Source organism: Dendrobates tinctorius, unplaced genomic scaffold (assembly GCF_039654945.1).
Source record: "Dendrobates tinctorius isolate UK_male_01 unplaced genomic scaffold, ASM3965494v1 ptg000126l, whole genome shotgun sequence".
Lineage (NCBI taxonomy): Eukaryota > Metazoa > Chordata > Amphibia > Anura > Dendrobatidae > Dendrobates > Dendrobates tinctorius.
The window spans coordinates 11,549,611-11,575,630 of record NW_027361794.1 but is presented as its reverse complement, the minus strand read 5'-3'; the positions used below and the strand labels follow the sequence as shown (position 1 = coordinate 11,575,630).

At 45.3% G+C, this 26,020-nt stretch overlaps 1 protein-coding gene across 5 annotated transcripts in view; it reads right to left on the bottom strand.

Moving 5' to 3' along the window:
* Positions 1 to 26,020, bottom strand: part of LOC141047275 (uncharacterized) — an 841,567-nt gene that overhangs the window by 733,989 nt on the left and 81,558 nt on the right. The window contains exon 1 of one of the 5 annotated variants that reach the window (XM_073542301.1): positions 12,172 to 12,607. The exons of 3 other annotated variants lie outside the window; for them this stretch is intronic. In XM_073542301.1, the coding sequence (XP_073398402.1) occupies positions 12,172 to 12,300 (129 nt within the window). In that variant the 5' untranslated portion in view covers positions 12,301 to 12,607. Of the gene's footprint in view, positions 1 to 12,171; positions 12,608 to 26,020 lie in introns of those variants that run through there. One more of the 5 variants, XM_073542292.1, reaches the window with a different exon arrangement.

Here is a 26,020-nt window from a genome sequence, read left to right as displayed (position 1 = left end):
ACTGTGATATCAAGTTTCACAGAGCCTGTAGAGTCAGGAGATAACTAGGAGGGGTGGGGTTTTCTGATAAGTGGGCAAGGAGAGAGAAGTGAAACTAATTACTGTGTGCCTGTCAGATCTATTGCGCCTGACGGAGGGTTAAAGAGGATTTTTCATGTGGTCATGTAACAGGAAATATGATTTCAGCCATTTTGGAGCATACACACCCTTCAGAACTCCAGCTACACTGTGTGTCTACCGTGTGTGCTGAGATGAAAGTGTTTCTCAAGAAAGGCCATAACGCTGATACGCGCGTCGGGGTGGGCGAACCCAATGGGTTGTCTCTGGTTGCAACAGGTAATTATTTAACACTTTCATCTCAGCACTAGTTTATTAGGTTTGAAATAAGTTGCCTGTTCTCCTATACTTTCACAGGCCTGTTGGGGGTAGAGCAATTTGCATATGAGCATACATTTGTAGCCATTCATTGAATCTTATTCACATTTAATCCTTCCCCTATTCCACACCAGTGTGTGCCCTTTTGTTCCCTATATGTGCAAATTGGCTTGGATCTTTGTCCCCTTTGTGCTTCCAAATGTCCTGCAACGTTAAATAAAGTGAATTTGCATTATCTATACTCTCTTGGGATTTTTTGATCGTTTATTTTTTCGTGGTTCATTATTTAATATGTGTGATTGTCCCATTGTATTTTCCAACTCAGCTGTAGCCCATTAGAAAATATGACACTGTTCATTATTATTTGATGCTGAAATATATGGGCATTTTTTCCATGAAGTTTCTATGGTATATATCGAATTTTTTTTTTCCTCTAAATTGTAGATTAAAAAAAAAAAAAATAAAAAATAAAAACAGCCTCGCCATGTTTCATCACCTCACCTTGAAGTGGTAATTATCACAAAGTATACATTTTTCACCAACCAAAATTAATTTTTTTTTTTTTTCACCAATCATTATAGATACAAAACACACGAACCGTCACAAAATAACGTTTAAAGCACCTTTTTGTAAACAAGCTACATTCATTTCATAACATTAACCAAAACAAACAGTACATGGACACCCCCTAACATATTACTATAAACGAATAACATCACAACATAATTTTTTAAAAAGCTGAAAGTGTTAAAAATTTACAGATTGCTGAAAAGGGGGGCTTAAAGATATTGATGTGTTGGGGATGTGATAATCGTATTCTGAACAAATCCACTTATAATTTAAAACAAAAACAAAAAAAAAACAAAAACTGTGCTTACATAGTCCAAGCAGCCATGCAAAAAAAAGACACATTGAGGTTCATGAAGACCCCTTGGACATTGAAAACGAGACTCTTATAGCATTGGTGCATGCGAATCCTTCCATATGGGATCAGAGTGACAGCACGCACAATGATATTATTAAAAAACGGAGGTTGTGGGAGAAAATAATTTGCGAGCTGGATCCTCGCCAAAAAAAAAAAAAAAAAAAAATTGGTAATTAACAGTCAACTGGAATCTATTGTCATTATTAAAGAGAAATACATTTTTGGTGGCTTTGTATTTTTTTTTATTGTAGCCGATGCAGTCCATACCCGTTGGAGATCAATAAGAGATCGATTTGTCCATGACTACCGGAACAGCCAAAACACCCCAAGCAAACCAGTCACCCCTTATTTTCACTACGAGCAATTGATGTTTCTGCAGAAAACGTTGTCCCAGAGATCGTAAGTAAGACGGCCAGTGAAGATGTGTCTGTCCTAAGCGAGCCACAGTCAATGGACAGTAGTACTGTGGTTCCTGTTGTCAGTGTCCGTTTGCAAGCACAGCGCGGACGCAAGCGATCATCGGCCAAAGATGAAGTCGATGCCATAATTGTCGATGGACTCCAACGGTTAGAGGATCTGTGTCACAGCGAACACAGAGATATAAGGTGGGAAATTAAGGACTTGCAATCACGAGAATCAGTGTACGCAGCCAATGAGTGGAAGCTCCTGCTTTTATCGAATGTCCCATTTAGCCCAAAAGATACCAACACACAGAAATTTACTGTTTCGACAAAGATTTCATCATCTAATCGATGAATTTTTGGCCCCTCAGGAACCAACTTCCTCTAAAACAAAAAGAAGCGCAGGCCATTGTACCATGGAGATGCCGTCGTACCAAGCGACAACCCAACTCTGAGGCCAGGGTGAACCTGGTATGGAAATGCATCGGCAATGTAGCAGTCCAGCTTACAGTTGGACCGACAATACACCCGTGCAATACCACAGTCTCTAAAAATTTTAATAAAATTACATAATTCGCCATTATAGCCTTGACAAGTTTTGGTTAACCAAAGTTACATTTTAATATTTTGGTACATCGCACATGTTTAAAATGTCTACCAACATTTTGAGTGGGAGACCATTGTATTCCAGACCTGTTATTAAATTGTTTTATTATTCAAAATTTAATAAGATTTTTATTACATGGAAACAAATTGCAAATTTGGGTATCAACTGAAAGAACCAAAAAAATAGAATAATCATTATATAGATACATATTGCACATTTGCCAATAAATTACATATTACGTAAAAGTATCACACATGGATGTTTTGCATTGGAACCAGACCTTCATTAACAAAATAATTTAAAAATTGATCACGAATCTGCATAACCTCAACTGGCAAACGAACAGTAGTCGATTCAATGCTCATGAGGTTCGACTCACAGTCATCTGGGTCAACCAGCAGGGGTTCATGTCTGGACACAAAATTGTGCAGGCAGATGCATGCCTTCACTACACGGTCCACATTTTCCGGTTGTGGTTGCATGCAAGTTAGTAAGATCCGCCATTTAGTGGTCAAAATACCGAATGTACATTCCATATAACGTCTTGCCCGGCTCAAGCGATGATTGAAAAAGCGTCTGGAGCCGTTTAGACTGCAGCTTGAGTACGGCTTTATCAGATTTCGTCCGTGTTGGAACGCCTCATCCCCAAATAAAACCTAGGGCAAACTTGGGTCTTCCGTGCCCAGTAGAGGTCGTGCTGAGGGTATGTTGAAGCGGTTGCTGTACAAAATTTCCCCATGTGGGACTCTTTGAAGACTCGTGAATCCTTCATCCTATGCACCGATAGCCACAGCTATAAACCGGTATCTAGCATCCGCAATACTCATTAATACAATTTAAAAGTATTTTTTATGGTTATAGTACAGGGATCCACTATGCACTGGTTTCTGAATCCAAATGTGCTCCCCATCCGCAGCACCAAGGCAATTGGGAAAATTTGCCACATCCTCAAAATTTTGGGAAATCGATAGCAACATTTCTGTTGTCAGTAGTACAAGTGGTTGTTACATAGTTTTGAAGGCTGAAGGAAGACATTATGTCCATCTAGTTCAGCCTATTTTTAGTGCAACTGTTCTGCATTGTTAATCCTGGAGAAGGCAAAAAACCCACAGAGTAGAAGCCAATTTTCTCCATAGGGAAAAAAAATTCATTCCCCTAAGCTGGGTCAACCATCTACCTATAATATTCTGTTATTCGTAACCTTCTATACTGTTACTCACAAGAAAAACATCCATTCTTTTCTTAAATTCATTCAGTGAGTTGGCCATCACCACTTCCTCAGGAAGAGAATTCCAGAGCCTCACTGCTTTTACCGTGAAGAACCCTCTTCTATGCTGGTGCAGAAATTGTCTTTCCTCCAAACGAAGAGAATGCCCCCTTGTTCTTGTCACAGTCCTTGGTACAAACAGTTCATTGGAGAGATCTCTGTATTGCCCTCTGATATACTTGTACATATATATTAAGTCTCCCCTAAGTCTTCTCTTTTCTAGAGTAAGCAAATAAAAGGGGATATAGTGGGAGACCAATCAATTTTGGTATAGTTGGTACATAAGCCACCCCAGACTATATTATAGCAACAAAAGGACAGTCATAAATCTAATCTAGAATAAAACGACAACACATGACCATAGTCCTATCAATAAAAAATATTTTTATTAGATAATACCATAAAAACAAGGTTAATTAGTAAATAGGCAAAGCATCAAGTATACATAATCATATAATTAGAAATTGAAGGGTCAACTAACCATAATCTTGAAAAGAGGTTACATATATGTGTAGGATCCCATACAACAGAAAATTATTAAAAAAATATATTATTTAATTAATGTGACCGCTGGAAGCAGTGTACCGGAATCATGATATGCTCATGATACAATAGTGTTGCATAAAAAATATTAGTGCCATGAAAATATGTGATTATAAACATGTGTTACCACAACAACATACCAATGAAATAAAGTGCAACATATGTGCAACCAAAAAACACAATTTGTATAATTAAAAAACAATAAAGTGCAAAGTGCAATAATGTCCAGCAGGGATTGCTACACAGAGATAAAATTATGATCTTGTGACCATGAACATATACCCCTTAACAAGTGAGAGCATATAAAGGTGCAGTTCGGAGATAAAAAACACCACAGATAGTAATAGAACAATCAGAAAACGGAAAGGTTGCTGCCAACAACCAAACTATACTGTTAAATAGTTATACCTGTGGATTTATAAATGCTCCTACACGCCAGAGGTAGCTGCCCTTCCCCAACGCGCGTTTCGGCCAATTGCCTTCGTCGACGAAGGCAATTCATGGTCACAAGATCATAATTTTATCTCTGTGTAGCAATCCCTGCTGGACATTATTGCACTTTGCACTTTATTGTTTTTTAATTATACAAATTGTGTTTTTTGGTTGCACATATGTTGCACTTTATTTCATTGGTATGTTGTTGTGGTAACACATGTTTATAATCACATTTTCATGGCACTAATATTTTTTATGCAACACTATTGTATCATGAGCATATCATGATTCCGGTACACTGCTTCCAGCGGTCACATTAATTAAATAATATATTTTTTTAATAATTTTCTGTTGTATGGGATCCTACACATATATGTAACCTCTTTTCAAGATTATGGTTAGTTGACCCTTCAATTTCTAATTATGTATACTTGATGCTTTGCCTATTTACTAATTAACCTTGTTTTTATGGTATTATCTAATAAAAATATTTTTTATTGATAGGACTATGGTCATGTGTTGTCGTTTTATTCTTTTCTAGAGTAAATAGACCTAATTTTGATAACCTTTCTGGGTATTGTAGTGAACCAACTCCATTTATCATTTTAGTAGCCCACCTTTGAACCCTTTCAAGTTCAGTAATGTCTTTCTTGAGCACCGGCGTCCAAAATTGCACACAATACTCCAAGTGTGGTCTGACGAGTGATTTGTACAGAGGGAGAATTATGTTTACATCTCGTGTCCCCAGACCTCTTCTAATACATCCCATGACCCTATTTGCTTTGGTGGCAGCTGCCTGACACTGGGCACTCCAATTTAGCTTCTTATTGACTAAGATGCCTAATTCTTTTTTCATGTCTGATTTCCCCAGCAGTTTCCCATTTAGTAATTGTAGCATCTGTTTCTCCCTCCCATGTGGATAACCTTACACTTATCTGTGTTAAACCTCATTTGCCATTTTTCAGCCCAATTCTCCAATTTACTCAAATCTGTCTGTAGTTGCAAACTGTCCTCCTTTGAGTTAACTACCTTATATAGTTTGGTATCATCTGCAAATACTGATATTTTACTGTGTAAGCCATCCACTAGATCATTAATATATTAAATAGTAGGGGGCCCAATACAGAACCCTGTGGTACCCCACTAGTAACCCTGGCCCAATCTGAGTATGCACCATTAATAACCACTCTTTGTTTTCTACCACTAAGCCAGCTACCTACCCATCTACCAGGGCTGTGGAGTCGGAGTCGTGGAGTCGGAGTCGGTGCTCATTTTGGTGGAGTCGGAGTCAGAGTTGGAGTCGGTATAAAATGGACCGACTCCGACTCCTAAAATATATAATAAATTGGGTACAGTAATTCAATGCAGGATGTGCTGAATATTTTTTCATAGGAATTTGGGAAAGTTATGAAATGTCCTATAAATGGCTGTTCTATTCGTGATCTAAGGCTACATTCACACACAGCGTTTTTCCTGTGTTTTTTGAGGATACGTTTTTCAGCTGCAAAAGCTGATCATCTTTTTAAAAAACCGCATCACCTGAAAGGTTTTTGAGCTCATAGATAATGTTTTCAATAGCAAAAGCAGATTAGAAATCTGCTCTATCCATTTATCCATATCTGTCTATCCATATCGTATCTGTACCAAAAAGAATGAAAACCGGGTATTACACCAATATATATTCTGTTCTATCTAAATATCTTGATTATGGGATCATAAAAATGATTAAATGTCTGAGGTTCACATTGTACTACAATAAATTTTTCACTTAAATATAAGCAATATGTGTGGGAGTCGGAGTCGGAGTCGTGGAGTCGGAGTTGGAGTCGGTGTAAGAGAAATTGAGGAGTCGGAGTCGGAGTTGCAGGTTTGGCTTACCGACTCCACAGCCCTGCCATCTACACACATTTTCCCCTAGCCCAAGCTTTCTCATCTTACTTACCAATCTTGTATGTGGGACAGTGTCAAATGCTTTAGAGAAGTCGAGATAAACGACATCCAATGATTCTCCTTGGTCCATTTGAGAGCTTACATCCTCAGAAGCTGATCAGGTTAGTTTGACAGGAGCGATCCTTCATAAATCCATGTTGATATGGAGTTAAACATTTATTAACATTGAGATATTCCATAATGGTATCCCTTAGAAACCCTTCAAAAATTTTACCCACAACAGATGTTAAGCTTACCGGCCTATAGTTTCCAGGTTCCCTTTTACACCCTTTTTGAATATTGGTACTACATTTGCTTGCTGCCAATCTAAAGGAACAGACCCTGTTTCTATAGATTCTTTAAATATAAGGAATAGAGGCCTGTCTATCACATTACTTAACTCCCTTAATACCCGAGGGTGAATGCTATTAGGGCCTGGTGATTTGTCAATTTTAATCTTACTAAGGCGGTTCTGCACTTCTTCCAGGGTTAGGCAGGTAATATTTTATGGGGAGTTTACATTATCACTCTGCATTTCCCCTGCTAAATCCTTTTCCTGTGTGAACACTGTTGAGAAAAAAGTATTTAAAACATTTGCTTTTCCCACATCACTCTCTATGATTTCACCCTCATTGTTCTTTAAAGGGCCGACACCATCAATTTTAATCATTTTACTGTTTATATAATTAAAGAATAGTTTGGGGTTTGTTTTACTTTCCTTAGCAATGAGTCTTTCAGTTTCCACTTTTGCTAAATGTATTTGTTTTTTTTACACATTTTATTGTTTTCTCTATAACTTTTTAATGCTTCTTCATTGCCTTCTTGTTTTAGCTTCTTAAATGCCTTGTTCTTGTTATTTATTGCCCTTTTTACATCCTTATTTAGCCACATTGGTGTTCTCCTCTTCCGAGCCCTTTTATTTCTGTACGGTATGGCTAGCTCGAAGTGGGTGTGTAAAACTGATTTAAATATTTCCCATTTATTTTCTGTGCTCCTATTTTTGAGGACATTGTCCCAATCAATTCGGCGAAGGTCCTCTCTAAGCTGATCAAACTTTGCTTTCCTGAAATTCAGCGTTTTCGTAACCCCCTTCCAGGGCACCTTACTGAAGGACAAGTGGAATTGTATTATATTGTGGTCACTGTTCCCTAGGTGCCCATCGACTCGTACTTCTGTTATTCTATCTGGCCTGTTGCTTAAAATTAAGTCCAGAAGGGCTGTCCCTCTAGTTGGGCCCTGCACAAGTTGTGACAGATAATTATCCTTGGTCACTGACAGAAATTGGTTTCCTTTCTGAGATCCGCAGGTTTCAGTTTCCCAGTCTATGTCGGGGTAGTTGAAGTCCCCCATAATAATCACCTCATTGTGATTTGCTGCTTTGTCTATTTGTTTCAATAATACATTTTCAGTGGTTTCTGTTATATTTGGTGGCTTATAACAAACCCCTATGAGGATTTTATTACTTTTCTCTCCTTGTATCTCCACCCATAGAGACTCCACCTCTTCATTTCCCTCTTGTATATCTTCTCTTAGTGTGGGCTTTATATATAGACAGACCCCACCCCCTTTCCTTTTTTTACGATCCATCCTAAACAAATCATATCCTTGCAAGTTAGCCGCCCAGTCATAGCTGTTGTCTAACCATGTCGCAGTTATTCCTACTATGTCGTATTTTTCCTCATACATTACCAACTCCAGATCTTCAATCTGATTGGTTAGGCTTCTTGCGTCGGTCAGCATGCAGGAAAGAAGTTTTGCTTTTTGTAATTTATTCCAAATAACATCACAGGTTTCCCGAACAAGTTGGCAAATGGTCGATTTCCCCAGCTGAAATTGGAAATGCAGCGACGCAAAAATTTCTCCCGTAGCCAGGTATCGACAAAAACAAAATATTATGACTATGGGCATATGGTACAGATTTTGTCCTACAACAAACAGAAAGGCAACTGAAAATGCACTAGGACAGTTGGCTACGTGTAGAAAATAAGACATACACAACGATAAATTACATCCTGTCTTTACCATTGGCACAATGTAAAGATATAAAAGGAAAATTACTTCAAGGTCACCAGTAAGGCTGTGTGCCCACGATGCGTTTTTGCCGCGATTTTTGGCGTGAAAACGTTTAAAAATAGTGTACAGAACACCCCCCATGCATTCCTATGGCATTCCACACGATATGCTAATGCTGCGCTTTTTTCCGCGGCGGAATCGCATCGCAGAAAAAAATCGCAGCATGCTCATTCTTTTGTGCGGAATCGCAAAGAATTGCTGCGATTCCGCACCTATAGGAATCCATGAGAATCGCTTACTTCCCGCATGTGGCTATGCCCACCATGCGGGAAGTTAAGCATCACATGTGCGGTTGGTACCCACGGTGTGGAGGAGAGGAGACTGTCCTCCAGGTCCTGGGTACCATACCCCTGTAAAAAAAAAGAATAAAAAAAAAAAATAAAAAAAATCGGGGTATATTTACCTTCCGACGTCCCGCGCTGCATTCCCGGCCTAAGCGCTCCCAGTAATGCCTTGCAGCAAGGTCCTGTGATGATGTGGTCTCGTGAGATCGCTATAGCAAGGCGAGACCAACGTCATCACAGGTCTCGCAAGGCATCGCTGGGAACAGGAGCGTCGCTGAGACTGCGCGGGACGTCGGAAGGTAAATATACCCCGATTTTTTTTTTTTTTTTTAATCATTTTTCACATTCTATCTTTTACTATTGATGCCGCATAGGCAGCCTCAATAGTAAAAAGCTGCTCACACTTGTCAAACACTATGTTTGACGAGTGTAACCAACCTGTCAATCACTTTCTAAGCGATGCTTCAAATCGCTAGGAAAGTCCTTTAGAAAATGGCGGCAAAATCGCTAACAGAATCGTGGTAAAATTGCGCAGAAAAAAACCCGCGATTTCTGGGAAGGAGTCCGGTTTTCACTGTGCGTTTTAAAATGCTACGTGGGCACATAGCCTATACGTTCTTGCGCAGAAATACTTTCCCGGAAAGTGCTGCGTTGATGACGCATCTCATCTTTCACATGCGAGAGAAGAATATCAAATGTTTCGATGGACATCCAAAGATAACGCTGAAACTTAAAGGGATGATCCCAAAGCCGAAGATACAGGTGTGAAAGGCACCATATGTATTCTGGAAAAAAATTCACTTCATGAATCCAATATCTCCTTTGGGAAATACGCCTTCTCTGACGACGTCGCAACTGCATCAAGCGAAATCTAACAAGCTGAGGCACAAACATCTTGCTTGCAGCAGAAGCTCACTCAATGCTTCCAAAAATGGAGAATGTGTGTCCACCCACACACGACGCAGACAAAAGTAAAAACAAAAAAAAAAAAACGAGAAAAAACACAATGAACAACTTCATTGACAGTGCCTGAAGGCTTCTTCAGGAACGGTCATCAAAATGACATAACACAGTCACACGCGTTAACGCAAGGACAAATTTAGACAAAATTTGGCTAATTTCAGCACACACGTTTAACGGATCCATTAAACGGATTCTACTAAACGCAATGTGAACCTAGTCTAACAATTGTAACACCCATCAGCGGCTTTGTGATCGCACAATCCCCAACACCTAAAAATGACAGTGTCAGCTCCATAATCTATAGTTACAGGAGAGACAGCCCGGCCCAGTGACCACAGACATGTCCCTTGCTTCAGTCATGGAGAGTGAACAAACCGGAATGTCCCCACTGAAGTTCCTGAATTCTGTGGTTTCTCGTGGATGTCACGGCAGGGGCTCACTATAAGGATAGGAGCTCCTATAATGTTACGGAGGAACATTTACCACAAATTGTGTAACGGCACAAGGTCGTGTGCTCGAGTCTCAGTACAACGTTATTGGGGTCACTATTCTTATGGGAAATGTTTCCATCCTGCGTCTCTCCCCTCGTTACCAAGCGACACGTCCCCCATTATAGACGTCTGAAGTTCCCAATCTGACTTGTATTTACTATGACCAGAAAAAAAAGCACTAAGCAAATCATTGACAGGAGCCACAGGAATTTGGGGGTAGATGTCACATGGGGAACTCTACGATGCTTGTTATAGGGCGGAGACCCCAAAATCTCTATACAAGGGGAAACGCTGTTTACCAGAAACATCCAATAGACGACAGTGTATCTAATCAGTCTGAGCTTCTGTCCACAGCTGTTACATCACTGTTCACATCACACAGGGACCCCAAAAGAGTCTCCTCAGTGCTGAAGGGGTTAATGTCCCCCACGCCCAGTAATGAGGAATCTCGAGCACCGACCTCCACCCACAGAGCTGCACTCCACATAGAGAATAATGGAGCCTCCAGCACCGACCTCCACCTGCCGAGCCGCACTCCACATAGAGAATAATGGAGCCTCCGGCACCGACCTCCACCCGCAGAGCCACACTCCACATAGAGAATAATGGAGCCTCCGGCACCGACCTCCACCCGCAGAGCCGCACTCCACATAGAGAATAATGGAGCCTCCAGCACCGACCTCCACCCGCAGAGCCGCACTCCGCATAGAGAATAATGGAGCCTCCGGCACCGACCTCCACCCGCAGAGCTGCACTCCACATAGAGAATAATGGAGCCTCCAGCACCGACCTCCACCCGCAGAGCCGCACTCCACATAGAGAATAATGGAGCCTCCGGCACCGACCTCCACCCGCAGAGCCGCACTCCACATAGAGAATAATGGAGCCTCCGGCACCGACCTCCACCCGCAGAGCTGCACTCCACATAGAGAATAATGGAGCCTCCAGCACCAACCTCCACCCGCAGAGCCGCACTCCACATAGAGAATAATGGAGCCTCCGGCACCGACCTCCACCCGCAGAGCCGCACTCCACATAGAGAATAATGGAGCCTCCAGCACCAACCTCCACCCGCAGAGCCACACTCCACATAGAGAATAATGGAGCCTCCGGCACCGACCTCCACCTGCAGAGCCGCACTCCACATAGAGAATAATGGAGCCTCCAGCACCGACCTCCACCCGCAGAGCCACACTCCACATAGAGAATAATGGAGGCACCGATCTCAACCCGCCGAGCCACACTCCACATAGAGAATAATGGAGCCTCCAGCACCGACATCCACCCGCAGAGCCGCACTCCACATAGAGAATAATGGAGGCACCGACCTCCACCCGCCGAGCCACACTCCACATAGAGAATAATGGAGCCTCCAGCACCGACCTCCACCCGCAGAGCTGCTCTCCACATAGGGAATAATGGAGCCTCCAGCACCGACCTCCACCCGCAGAGCAGCACTCCACATAGGTGCTGGAGGCTCCATTATTCTCTATGTGGAGTGCTGCTCTGCGGGTGGAGGTAGGTGCTGGAGGCTCCATTATTCTCTACCTCCACCCGCAGAGCTGCTCTCCACATAGAGAATAATGGAGCCTCCAGCACCGACCTCCACCCGCAGAGCCGCACTCCACATAGAGAATAATGCAGCCTCCAGCACCGACCTCCACCCGCAGAGCCGCACTCCACATAGAGAATAATGGAGCCTCCAGCACCGACCTCCACCCGCAGAGCCGCACTCCACATAGAGAATAATGGAGCCTCCAGCACCGACCTCCACCCGCAGAGCCACACTCCACATAGAGAATAATGGAGCCTCCTGCACCGACCTCCACCCGCAGAGCCGCACTCCACATAGAGAATAATGGAGCCTCCAGCACCGACCTCCACCCGCAGAGCCGCACTCCACATAGAGAATAATGGAGCCTCCAGCACCGACCTACACCCGCACTCCACATAGAGAATAATGGAGCCTCCAGCACCGACCTCCACCCGCAGAGCCGCACTCCACATATATGGCTGCTCTGTGCACACAGGATCTGTGATGAGGTCACAGGAGGGGAGGAGTCAGGGGTCACATGATCAGTGGCCTCAGTGTATGCAGGACTCTGCTGTGCTGGTTGTCATGGTGCTGGATGAGGGGAAGTTTATGTTTGAGGTCAGGAGGGGTTTACAGGGGGGATGTAGCAGGGCTGTGTGTGTAGGAGGTGTACGGAGTAGAGCCGTGTGTGTAGGAGGTGTACGGAGCGGAGCCGTGTGTGTAGGAGGTGTGCGGAGCGGAGCCGTGTGTGTACGAGGTGTACGGAGCGGAGCCGCGTGTGTACGAGGTGTACGGAGTAGAGCAGTGTGTGTAGGAGGTGTACGGAGCGGAGCCGTGTGTGTACGAGGTGTACGGAGCGGAGCCGTGTGTGTACGAGGTGTACGAAGTGGAGCCGTGTGTGTATTAGGTGTACGGAGCGGAGCCGTGTGTGTATGAGGTGTACGGAGCGGAGCCGTGTGTGTATGAGGTGTACGGAGCAGAGCCGCGTGTGTACGAGGTGTACGGAGCGGAGCCGTGTGTGTACGAGGTGTACGGAGCGGAGCCGTGTGTGTATGAGGTGTGCGGAGCGGAGCCGTGTGTGTATGAGGTGTACGGAGCGGAGTCGTGTGTGTATGAGGTGTATGGAGCGGAGCCGTGTGTTTACGAGGTGTACGGAGCGGAGCCGCGTGTGTATGAGGTGTATGGAGCGGAGCCGTGTGTTTACGAGGTGTACGGAGCGGAGCCGTGTGTGTATGAGGTGTACGGAGCGGAGCCGTGTGTGTATGAGGTGTATGGAGCGGAGCCGTGTGTGTACGAGGTGTACGGAGCGGAGCCGTGTGTGTATGAGGTGTATGGAGCGGAGCCGTGTGTTTACGAGGTGTACGGAGCAGAGCCGTGTGTGAATGAGGTGTATGGCGCGGAGCCGTGTGTGCATGAGGTGTACGGAGTGGAGCCAGTGCACGGAGCAGAGCACTGAGGTGTACAAATGTAAGGGGGTGAAGAGAAGGAGGAACTTATATGGGGTTACCTCTCCTGCTTAGTGTCCGGGACCACCTGGCCAGGCAGCAGCATTTCCTGGGGAAGGTTATCAGAACTGACTCTTCCATGTGACTGCGGGGGGGCAGTGACCTGTTAGAAGGGGATGCGCGGGAAGCAGAGCAGAGTCAGGGCGGGAAAGTACAGCGCGCAAGAGAGAGCTGTCAGCTGCACCGCGTTCCAGAAAGAGCCCTCCTGCTGAGGTCTGAGACAGACAGACAGTATGCGGTGAGCGCCCTTTGTTCGAACATGGACCCGCCAGCCTCCGTGACCAGAGGAGACTCCCCTGACAAGTCATAGATGGTTGCTAGTGCGTGCAGGCCCGGAGTGCATAGTGACAGACCTGAGCCCCTGAGAGAATTATCTGGACTGACCAAGGAGCGCGGCACTGTCCCTGTGGTGACACGTACTGAGTGTGAACTTGTAAGTAAGAGTGGTGAGAGCAGGACCCCCTCTCACCGCCCAGCATCCTGTTGTTTTCCCTGGAGGCTATCTCTTCATCGTGGACAGAGACTTGAGAGTCTGCAAATGCTGCTGTTGACGGTGCCAACGGAGAAGTACACCCTTCAATCAAGCCTTCTACAGACTGATAAGTTTATTCCTGCCTACGATTATCTCTTTAACTACCCTATTACCTTTAACGTGTTGCAATTATCCCCCTTTTGCCCCTCCCTGCATGGAGTGAATATCCCTGTAAATAAACCTTTAACTCTTGGTCTGCCTCAGATCTGTGGCGACATCCTCCGTACCTGTGGGTTATTACACAGAGCGGAGGCGTGTGTGTTTACGGAAAGGAGTCTCGTGTTTGTATGGAGCAGAGCAGTGTGTTTGTACGGAGCGTTGCCATGTGTGTTCGAGGTGTACGAAGTGAACAGTACGAGATGTACGGAACAGAGCTGCGTGTGTACAAGGCGTACAGAGCAGAGCCGTGTATGTACGAGTTGTACTGAACTGAGCTGCGTGTACGAGGTGTACGGAGCGGAGTGCATGTGCACAAGGTGTATGGAGCGGAGCTGCATCTGTATGGAGCAGAGCCGAATGTGTACGAGGTGTACGGTGTGGAGCTGTGTGTGCACAAGGTGTATGGAGTGGAGCTGCATGTGTATGGAGCAGAGTCGCATGTGTACGAGGTTTATGGAGCAGAGCTGTGTGTGCACAAGGTGTATGGAGCAGAGCTGCATGTGTATGATGTGTATGGAGCAGAACTGCGTGTGTACAAGGTGTATGGAGCTTTGTGTGTGCGGAGCCATGTGTGTACGAAGCCCTGTGTATAGAGCCATTTGCATGGAGCCCTGTGTGTGCGGACCCGTGGGTTTGGAGCCGTGTGTGTTCGGAGCCCTGTGTGTACGGAACCGTGCTTGCAGAGCCTTGTGTATGCAGAGCCATGTGTTTGCAGAGCCCTGTGTGTACACTGTATTCTCCCATCTTCAGTCGCAGACATCGTGGCTCTTTATCACACAGTAGAAGAACTGACACCGGACACACACTGTAAAATTGCGGGTGGACGTTTCTTGCACATGTATTGATAACGTTAACCCCTTCATGACCAATTATATATGTATATACTGTACATCAATCGTGTCGATGCACCCCATGCTGGCTCCTGCACTGAGCTCGCATGTTTTCAAGCACATGACAGCTGATCTGATCAGCATCATGTGCCCCTACCAGCTGCGGATGGTATCACAATCCATCCGCGGCTGTTAAGATGTTAAATGCGACTGTTAAACTCTGTTAGCGGCATTTAACATGGTCACACCGGAAGTGCGTCACTAACTCCCCTCGTCGGCGCCCCTGTCACATGAATGCTGGGTGCCGATGGGTTGGCATGGTAACCTAGGATCTGCAGAAAACTCCTGTGGTTATCATAGCCGATCTGCTATGAGCACCACTGTTATGAATGGGTCACCGAGGAGGATAGCAGGCCTGGCTAAGCCACAGAAAACCAGAGAGGTTGGTAACTAAGCGAATGCAGACCCCTGATCCTGCAAAAAAATCCAACACGTCTGATGCACAAAAACACTGAAGTCGCACGACTTCGCCCCCCCTATATCAGCACTCTGGTATATTCTGAAAGCAAAGCAAAAAGAGACCAATATAAAAGGGACAAAACAAACTGGCACATGCAGTAACATATGGGCGGTGATTCAGCACAGCCCCAGCCGGAGCTAGCTGACCTGCACAAAGCAGAGATAAACAAAACCAGATCAAATGCAAACAGAATAGCAAATGAACCACTTAGCTGAACATGCAGGGAAAGAGCAGGAGACATCAGACCTCAGGAGGCACAGGAAGAAAATCACCAGCAGGGATAGAGGGAGTCAGCTGTCTTAAATCTCAATCAGAAACCCCACATCTCGAGTCGTCTTCCTCATTATCAGGTGGCAAGCCTCTGTCAATCAAATCAGCTCCACTTCCTCCAGTAACCACCAGAGGGAGCCCAGAAAGAGAACTCTAAATCTGACCAGCTCCACTATCTTCAGTAATCACCAGAGGGAAGCCAGAGAGAGAATTCACAACAGTACCCCCCCTTGAGGAGGGGTCACCGAACCCTCATCCACGCCACCAGGCCGGTCAGGATGGGCCCGGTGAAAAGCACGAACCAATCTTTCGGCATGAATGTCAGAAGCAGAGACCCAAGAATTACCCTCCTGGCCATAACCCTTCCATTTGACTAGGTACTGGAGTCTCCGTCTAGCCAAACGAGAATCCAATATTTTCTCTACCTCATACTCCAAATTACCTTTAACCAATACAGGGTCAGGAGGCACCGCCATGGGAACTACTGGCTCTACAAACCTCTTCAACAAGGATTTATGGAACACATTATGAATCTTAAACGTAACTGGAAGAGCCAAACGGAAAGAACCGGGATAAGGATTTCCAAAATCTTGTAAGGTCCAATGAATCTTGGCTTGAATTTTGGAGACGCAATATTCATAGGAATATTCATTGAAGACAACCAAACCATATCACCCACTTTAAACCGGGGACCAATGGTCCTATGCAGGTTCGAAAACCGTTGGGCTTTTTCCTGAGAGTGGGACAACTTATCCACCACTTGGTCCCAAATCTGCTGCATTCTCTCTACCACAGAATCCACACTTGGGCAGGCCGAAGATTCCACCTGCCCTGAAGAAAATCGAGGATGAAACCCAAAGTTACAGAAAAAGGGCGACATCAAAGTGGCAGAACTAGCCCTATTGTTTAGCGCAAATTCGGCCAAGGGCAAAAATGAGACCCAGTCATCCTGATGAGCAGATATGAAACCTCTCAAATAGGATTCCAAAGTCTGGTTTGTTCTCTCAGTCTGCCCATTGGTCTGAGGATGAAATGCAGAGGAGAAAGATAACTGAATTCCCAGTTTGGAACAAAGCTCTCCAAAATCTGGAAACAAACTGGACTCCTCTGTCCGACACAATGTGGGTTGCAGCCACTTCTTCGTCACGTGGATCAGGTCGAACATCTGTGACCGCGGTGGTTTATCCGGCTGATAAGTCCATTGATGCACTCTCTGTGCACGGACAGCGGTCGTCATTCCCAGCCGGGCCAAGATCTCGACTTTCAGTTTGTCAAAGTCCTGCGCAGCTTCAGGCTCTAAGTCATAATAAGCCTTTTGGGCCTCACCGGAAAGAAACGGGGCAATCAGGCCGGCCCATCGTGCCTTCGGCCATTTTTCTCGCACCGCCGTCCGTTCAAACGTGGTCAGGTATGCCTCGATGTCATCTTCGGTCGTCATCTTCTGCCAATACCGACTCACGTGAATCACTCTCGACTCTGCTTCCAGGTTAACCTCAGGTAAGCTTGCCAGGCGCTGCGCCACCTGCTGGAGAAGCGAACGATCGGTAGTTGTCATGTCCACCAACTCCTTCAGCTGGGCCATCATCACCCGATTAGCTTCTTGCTGGACGCCCGTGGACTGTACCAGCGCTTTCACCACGTCCTCCATGCTCATGCTTCCAACGTGATGCCCGCATCCTCCACCACAATGTGATAAAACACTCCGGGATCGCCTTTGCTGGGGTCAAAGGTCCCGTGCGTTCAGCATGAAACTCAGGCGCACAGCCGGGGTCCAGGTATAACTGACACTGGGTCAGGTTTATTAATGGTGAAAGCAATGCATTAAGAAAAAAACATAAAACAAATCCTTGCCTGTCCGGCACTAACTAAACAAGGTACAACCTAACTACCAACTGGCGGGCTTCTCCCGTCCAGCGAAACCACAGTTGCAGTGGGCACTGCTTCCACTCACGTGTCTCTCACACAGACAGGCTCTCTGTGTTCCCAGGCTGAGACACTCACACAACGACCTGGCATCCTTTTATATCCGCCTCCCATTATTCATTAGTAACCAGGTGATATACTGACCAGACTAGGCCACATAGGAAAGGTATCTGGGCGAGATATAGCTGCCCTCATCCACTATTCCCACATGATTCTCACAGTGTGTATATAACACTATGTAATAAACTATAAGTGGCAAAAAACAGTTTTCAACAAAAACATACTAAATAACATTTGTGCAGTCTATGAATTTGTTCTAAGAAATAAAATTGCCTCCATCAGATCCTCCTTCATAGATTACCTCAAATCTGACCTAATAATCTTAAGGCTAGAGAACAACCTCTCTACAGTAACTTGGGTTGGAGGCAAAGCCGTAACCACATGGGCAACATCTCTAACAATTTCTGGGTATAAAGGAATTGCCTCATGCACAGTCAGTTTTGATGAACGGTTGAATTTTTCTATTTCTTTGAGAACAAGTGAAACATTTTGCTGAAATATGGTCAATCTGCTTGCTATAGGAGACGGAGTGAAATCTTTTTCCTTGCAGCAACGCTTTGCCTGCTCCATGTCATACAAATGCTTGTCAAAGTCAAACTCCTCATCTGATGAGGATGAAGATATGGCAGCAGTAGCACTGTCAGGACCCAAGTCCTCTTGCGCCTGGCAGTCCTCCTGTAGGCCACTCATCCTAACTGCTACCTCAGTCAGAGCTTCTTTTCCTTTAGTAAGTGTTGATCATCAAGCTGTATAAGATGACTTGGGTCCACATAAACAGCTGCCAGAAAAATTTTATTTTCCAATAGCTGTGTCTCTCTCCGTTTCATTGAAGCAGAAATGCCATCTGTGATTAAACAGCAAAATAGCAAGTTCTTCCGCTCCCTCATGAAAATGCCAGGAGTTAAATCGTCAGCTTGTAATTTTTTAGTCACAGTAAATGGGTGATTAAGCAATTCCTTCAATTCAGCCACCTGTGTCCATTGACCTTCATTTAGGGTTACCTGAGGGTTCGCCATATCTATAAGAAACGGTTTTAGTTGATCAACAATTGCCTTTTTCCAGCACCTTTCTTCAAGATGGAATCAATTTTAGGGGTTCTGGCGGCAAAAACCAATTTCCTCACTTTTCCAATCAGATTTCCTGCATGTCCCTCTTGCAGACTATCTCTTTTTGCCAGCTGCAGCGTGTGCACAACACAGCAAGTTTGGGGGCCATTTCTCCATTAAGAGCTGTAAAAGCTGGTCGTGCAAATAATGATAATGGTACACCGTCCTTCACAACAAGCTGTATGAGCTGTCTTTTAGACATATCTGCTGTCATTGTTACAGTAACTTTGTCACTTACAAAATATCTTGTTAATGATGTTTGAGACGCTCTTTCCTCCTCCTTTGCCTGGCAGGAAGTGTTAGGCTGTGTGCACACGCTGCGGATTCCGCTGCGTTTCCGCAGCGGTTTTGGCCGCTGCGGACACGCAGCAGTTTTAGCTGCGGTGTACAGTACCATTCATTTGAATGGGAAAAAAAAAACGCTGTGCCGACGCTGCGGAAAAAACCGCGCGGATTTGCTGCGGTTTTGAATCCGCAGAAAGAATTGCATGTCAATTCTTTCTGCGGAAACCGCTGCGGGTTCCTATCTCCACCATTGTGGAGATAGTGAATCCGCAGGACCAAACCGCAGGCAAAACCGCAGATAATCCGCAGGTCTTTGGACCTGCGGATTATCTGCGGTTTTTGCAAAATCCGTGCGGATTAATCCGCAGCGGATTCCGCAGCGTGTGCACGTACCCTTAGTCTGTGTGCTACCCGGCTTTCATTCTTTTTGGTACAGATAAGATATGGAGACAGATATGGATAAATGGATAGATAGAGCAGATTTCTAATCTGCTTTTGATATTGAAAACATTATCTATGAGCTCAAAAACCTTTCAGGTGATGCGGTGTTTTAAAAATCTGATCGGCTTTTCCAGCTGAAAAACGTATCCACAAAAAACGCAGCAAAAATGCTGTGTGAATGTAGCCTTAGATCAGGAATAGAACAACCATTTATAGGACATTTCATAACTTTCCCAAATTCCTATGAAAAAATATTCAGCACATTCTGCATTGAACTACTGTACCCAATTTATTATATATTTTAGGAGTCGGTCCATTTTATACCGACTCCAACTCCGACTCCACCAAAATGAGCACCGACTCCACGACTCCGACTCCAGAGCCCTGATTCTGTCACTAGCCATTCAAGTTGATCGGCATTTATGTTAACGTAAAACTACACGAGTGGCATTGCCATCTTTTGAACATACGTCTGAACCTATGCAATGTGATATGGTTTTGTCTAGGGCGCAACGTCAGGAGTTTAGAAGGCGTAATAAGCTGTGTTTTTTCTGTGGAGACACCTCTCATACTATTTCTGTCTGCCCTAAATGAGAGAAACGTTTTGCACACACATTTGCTGTGGGCAATGTTCAACCTAAGTTTCTTTTGGCAATTACTCTGATCTGCTCCTTATCCACATTTTCCGCTAAGGCTTTTGTAGATTCAGGAGAAGCTTTGAATCTCATGGATTTGGACTTTGCTAAACATTGTGGTTTCCTCATGATACGCCTATTCCTTTGAGGGGTATTGATGCTACTCCTTTGGCAGAGAATAAACCTCAGTTTTGGACCCAGGTGATAATGCGAGTTGCCCCAGACCACCAAGAAAATTGAAAATTTTTGGTGCTGCACAATCTGCTTGATACTATTGTTCTGGGTTTTCCCTGGTTTCAAACTCATAATCCAGTTTTGGATTGGAAATCTGTGTCTGTGGTGAGTTGGGGTTGTCAGTGTGTTCTTAGGGATACTCCTGTTTTCTCCACCTCTCCTCAGTCTCATGTTATTCCTGATTATTTGGCTGAATTTTCTGATGTATTTAGTGAGAGTAAATCTGCGTCTTTGCCTCCTCATAGGAGTTATGACTGTGCAATTGAGTTGATGCCTGGGTGTAAATTTCCCAAGGGTCGGCTTTTCAACTTATCAGTACCCGAAAATGATGCTATGCGATCTTATATTAAGGAGTCATTGGAGAAACGTCATATTAGACCATCCTCTTCACCCTTAGGTGCTGTTTTTTTGTGGCCAAGAAAGATGGTTCATTAAGGCCATGTATTGAATATTGTTCCCTTAATAAAATGACGGTTAAATATCAGTACCCGTTACCCCTGATTTCTGATTTATTCTCCAGAGTTAAAAGTGCCTGCTGGTTTACTAAGCTTGACCTCAGGGGGCGTATAATCTTATTCGCATCAAGCATGGGGATGAATGGAAGACGACGTTTAATACTCCAGAGGGACATTTTGAGTACCTGGTGATGCTTTTTTGGCTCACTAATGCCCCTTCTGTCTTCCAATCCTTTATGAATGATATTTTCCGTGACTTTGTGGATAAGTTTTTGATCATCTATCTGGATGATATTTTGATCTTTTCCAGTGATTGGGATTCTCATGTGGAACATGTCCGGACTGTGTTCCGGATTTTGAGGGAGAATTCCCTTTCACAACTAGTCACACTCATGTCCACGCCCAACCGCACCCATTTAGCACTGCTGATCACACTGAATGGTACTGAGGGCACAGTGGCTGGCATTATGGGCACAATGGCTGGTACTGTGGGCACACTGACAGGTACTGAGGAAAAGAAAAGAGAGATAAAAGAAAAGAGAGAAAGGAGAGCGAGAGAGAAAGAACAGAGAAAGGAAGAACAGTGAGAGATGAAAGGACAGAGAGAGAAAAGACCAGAGAGAGAAAGAAAGGGGAAAGAAAGAACAGAGAGAAAGAAAGTGGAAAGAAAGAACAGAGAGAAAGAGGGGAAAGAAAGAAAGAACACAGAGAGAAAGAAAGAGGGGAGAGAATAAAAGAACACAGAGAGAGCGAAAAAGAAAGGAGAATGAAAGAAAGAGGGGAAAGAAAGAACAGAGAGAGAACAGATAAAAAGAAAGAACAGAGAGAAAAAGAGAAAGGAAGAGAGAAAGAAAGGGGAGAGAAAGAAAGAAAGAACAGAGAGAAAGAGGAGAAAGAAAGAAGAGACAGAAAGAAAGAAGTAAAGAAAGAACAGAGAGAAAGAACAGAGAGAAGGGAAAGAAATAGAAAGAAAAAAGGGGAGAGAAAGAACAGAGAGAATGAAAAAAAGATTAGAGAGAGAAAGAACAGAGAGAGACAGAAAGAAAGAGGGAAAGAAAGAACAGAGAGAAAGAAAGCATGGGAAAGAAAGAACATAGAGGGAAAGAAGGAAAAGAAAGAAAGAACAGAGAAAAAGAAATAAAGAGAAAGAAAGAAAGAACAGAGAGAGAAAGAAAGAGGGGACAGAAAAAAGAACAGAGAGAAAGAACAGATAGAAAGAAAGAAAAGAGAGAGAAAAAGAACAGGGAAAAATAAAGAGAAAGAAAGAACAGAGAAAGAAAAGGGAAAGAAAGAAAGAAAGAAAGAGAGAAAGAAAGAAAGAGAAAAAGAAAGAGAAAAAGAAAGAGAAAAAGAAAGAGAAAAAGAAAGAGAAAAAGAAAGAGAAAAAGAAAGAGGGGAAAGAATAGAGAGAGAACAGATAGAAAGAAATAAAAAGAACAGAGAGAGAAAGAACAGAAAGCGAAATAAAAAAAGAGGGGAAAGAAAGAACAGAGAGATAAATAGAGGGGACAGAAAAAAAGAACAGAGGAAGAGCAAAAGAAAGAAGGGAAAGAAAGAAAGAACAGAGAGAGAAAGAAAGGGGAAAGAAAGAATAGAGAGAGAAAGAGAAAAAAAGAAAGAAAGAACAGGGAAAGAAAAAGAAAGAGGGGAAAGAAAGAAAGACCAGAGCGATAGAGAGAAAGAAAGAGGGGAAAGAAAGTACAGAAAGAGAACGAAAGAGAAAATGAAAGAAAGAACAGAGGGAAAGAAAGAGGGGAAAGAAAGAACAGAAAGAACAGAGAGAGAGAAAGAAGTAAAGAAAGAAAGAACAGAAAGAAAGAGAAGAAAGAGGAGAAAGAAAGAAAGAACAGAGAGAGAGAAAGAAAAATAGAAAGATCAGAGAGAAAGAAAGAACAGAGAGAGAAAGAAAAAGTGAGGGAAAGACAACAGAGAATGAGAAAGAAAAAGGGAGAAAGAAAGAACAGAGAAAGAAAGAAACAGAGAGAGAGAAAGAAAGAGTCTATAAAGATACTATAGCAGCCCCGCTCCCATTGTAATGCCCACCTGAGCCTCCCGATGCAGGACATATCATGATCCGCTCACATGGCCGGCATCCCCGATTCCAAGGCGATCCTGCTGTCCGCGCTATCAGAGAAGGACATGGTGATGGATCTGAAGCATTCCTGGTTCTGTCACAATCTCCTCATGAAATTACCTCATTTCTGGTCAGCTTCCAGCACATCACTTCCGGTGGACCGTCATGTGCGTTTTTTAAAGTGCTCCTTGGGGCTCCGCTGTGTACTGTGTCCGTGGGAAAAGCCCGATTTGTATGCCTCGTACACACTTGGCTCCACTCCGTACATCCCGTAAACATATGGCTCCACTCCGCATACCCCATACACATGTGGCTCCGCAAACCAAGTACACACAAGACTCCGCTCCGTACACCACATACACGCGTGGCTTGGCTCAGCTACGCACATCTCGTACACATGCGACTCCGCTCCGTACACCTCGTTAACACACGGCTCCGCTCCATACACCTCATACACACGTGGCTCCATACACCTCGTACATGTGAGGCTTTGCTCTGTACACCTCGTACACACACTGCTCCGCTCCGTACACCTCATACACACGCGGCTCCGCTCCGTACACCTCGTACACACGCGGCTCCGCTCCGTACACCTCGTACACACATGGCTCCATACACCTCATACATGTGAGGTTTTGCTCTGTACACCTCGTACACACGCGGCTCTGCTCCGTACACCTCGTACACACGCGGCTCTGCTCCGTACACCTCGTACACACGCGGCTCTGCTCCGTACACGTGAGGTTTTGCTCTGTACACCTCGTACACACGCGGCTCTGCTCCATACACCTCATACACACGTGGCTCCATACACCTCGTACATGTGAGGCTTTGCTCTGTACACCTCGTACACACACTGCTACGCTCCGTACACCTCGTACACACGCGGCTCCGCTCCGTACACCTCGTACACACGCGGCTCCGCTCCGTACACCTCGTACACACATGGCTCCATACACCTCGTACATGTGAGGTTTTGCTCTGTACACCTCGTACACACGCGGCTCTGCTCCATACACCTCATACACACGTGGCTCCATACACCTCGTACATGTGAGGCTTTGCTCTGTACACCTCGTACACACACTGCTACGCTCCGTACACCTCATACACACGCGGCTCCGCTCCGTACACCTCGTACACACATGGCTCCATACACCTCGTACATGTGAGGTTTTGCTCCGTACACCTCGTACACACGCGGCTCTGCTCCGTACACCTCGTACACACGCGGCTCTGCTCCGTACACCTCGTACACACGCGGCTCTGCTCCGTACACCTCGTACACACGCGGCTCTGCTCCGTACACCTCGTACACACATGGCTCCATACACCTCGTACATGTGAGGTTTTGCTCTGTACACCTCGTACACACGCGGCTCTGCTCCGTACACCTCGTACACACATGGCTCCATACACCTCGTACATGTGAGGTTTTGCTCTGTACACCTCGTACACACGCGGCTCTGCTCCGTACACCTCGTACACACGCGGCTCTGCTCCGTACACCTCGTACACACGCGGCTCTGCTCCGTACACCTCGTACACACGCGGCTCTGCTCCGTACACCTCGTACACACGCGGCTCTGCTCCGTACACCTCGTACACACGCGGCTCCGCTCCGTACACCTCGTACACACGCGGCTCCACTCCGCACACCTCGTACACACGCGGCTCCGCTCCGTACACCTCGTACACACACGGCTCTGCTACATCCACCCTGTAAACCCCTCCTGACCCCACACATAAACTTCCCCTCATCCAGCACCATGACAACCAGCACAGCAGAGTCCTGCATACACTGAGGCCCCTGATCATGTGACCCCTGACTCCTCCCCTCTCACAGGTCCTGTGCACACAGAACACACAGCCAGCCACTTCATTGCAGGCTGCGGTGGGTCTATCTGGGAGGGCGAGGATGGTGCGGTGCAAGGGGGGGCGTGGCGGCTCTGTGCAATGCTGGAAAAATAGGGTCCCGGCGGGACGCGGGTGGGGGGTGTCAAAAATGGGAGGAAAGAGCAGTGAGGTAATTATCGAGGGGGGAGGGATGAAGAGCCAGCAGCCGCCTTGTGAACGCCTCTCTCACTTGCACACACACAGCAGTGAGTTGTCTCAGCTCCTGCAGCAGTGGGGGGTGAGGAGTCTGCACAGCTCAGTCCTATTGTCTGTGTATCTAATCCTATCCTGTGTGATACTGACTGCTGAGCTGTGTATCTAATCCTATCCTGTGTGATACTGACTGCTGAGCCGTGTATCTAATCCTATCCTGTGTGATACTGACTGCTGAGCCGTGTATCTAATCCTCTCCTGTGTGATACTGACTGCTGAGCCGTGTATCTAATCCTATCCTGTGTGATACTGACTGCTGAGCCGTGTATCTAATCCTCTCCTGTGTGATACTGACTGCTGAGCCGTGTATCTAATCCTCTCCTGTGTGATACTGTCTGCTGAGCCGTGTATCTAATCCTATCCTGTGTGATACTGACTGCTGAGCCGTGTATCTAATCCTATCCTGTGTGATACTGACTGCTGAGCCGTGTATCTAATCCTATCCTGTGTGATACTGAGTGCTGAGACGTGTATCTAATCCTCTCCTGTGTGATACCGACTGCTGAGCCGTGTATCTAATCCTCTCCTGTGTGATACCGTCTGCTGAGCCGTGTATCTAATCCTCTCCTGTGTGATACTGACTGCTGAGCCGTGTATCTAATCCTCTCCTGTGTGATACTGACTGCTGAGCCGTGTATCTAATCCTATCCTGTGTGATACTGACTGCTTAGCCGTGTATCTAATCCTATCCTGTGATACTGACTGCTGAGCCGTGTATCTAATCCTCTCCTGTGTGACGCTGCCTGCTGAGCCGTGTATCTAATCCTATCCTGTGTGACACTGACTGCTGAGCCGTGTATCTAATCCTATCCTGTGTGATACTGTCTGCTGAGCCGTGTATCTAATCCTATCCTGTGTGATACTGTCTGCTGAGCCGTGTATCTAATCCTATCCTGTGTGATACTGACTGCTGAGCAGTGCATCTAATCCTCTCCTGTGTGATACTGACTGCTGAGCAGTGCATCTAATCCTCTCCTGTGTGATACTGTCTGCTGAGCCGTGTATCTAATTCTATCCTGTGTGATACTGTCTGCTGAGCCGTGTATCTAATCCTC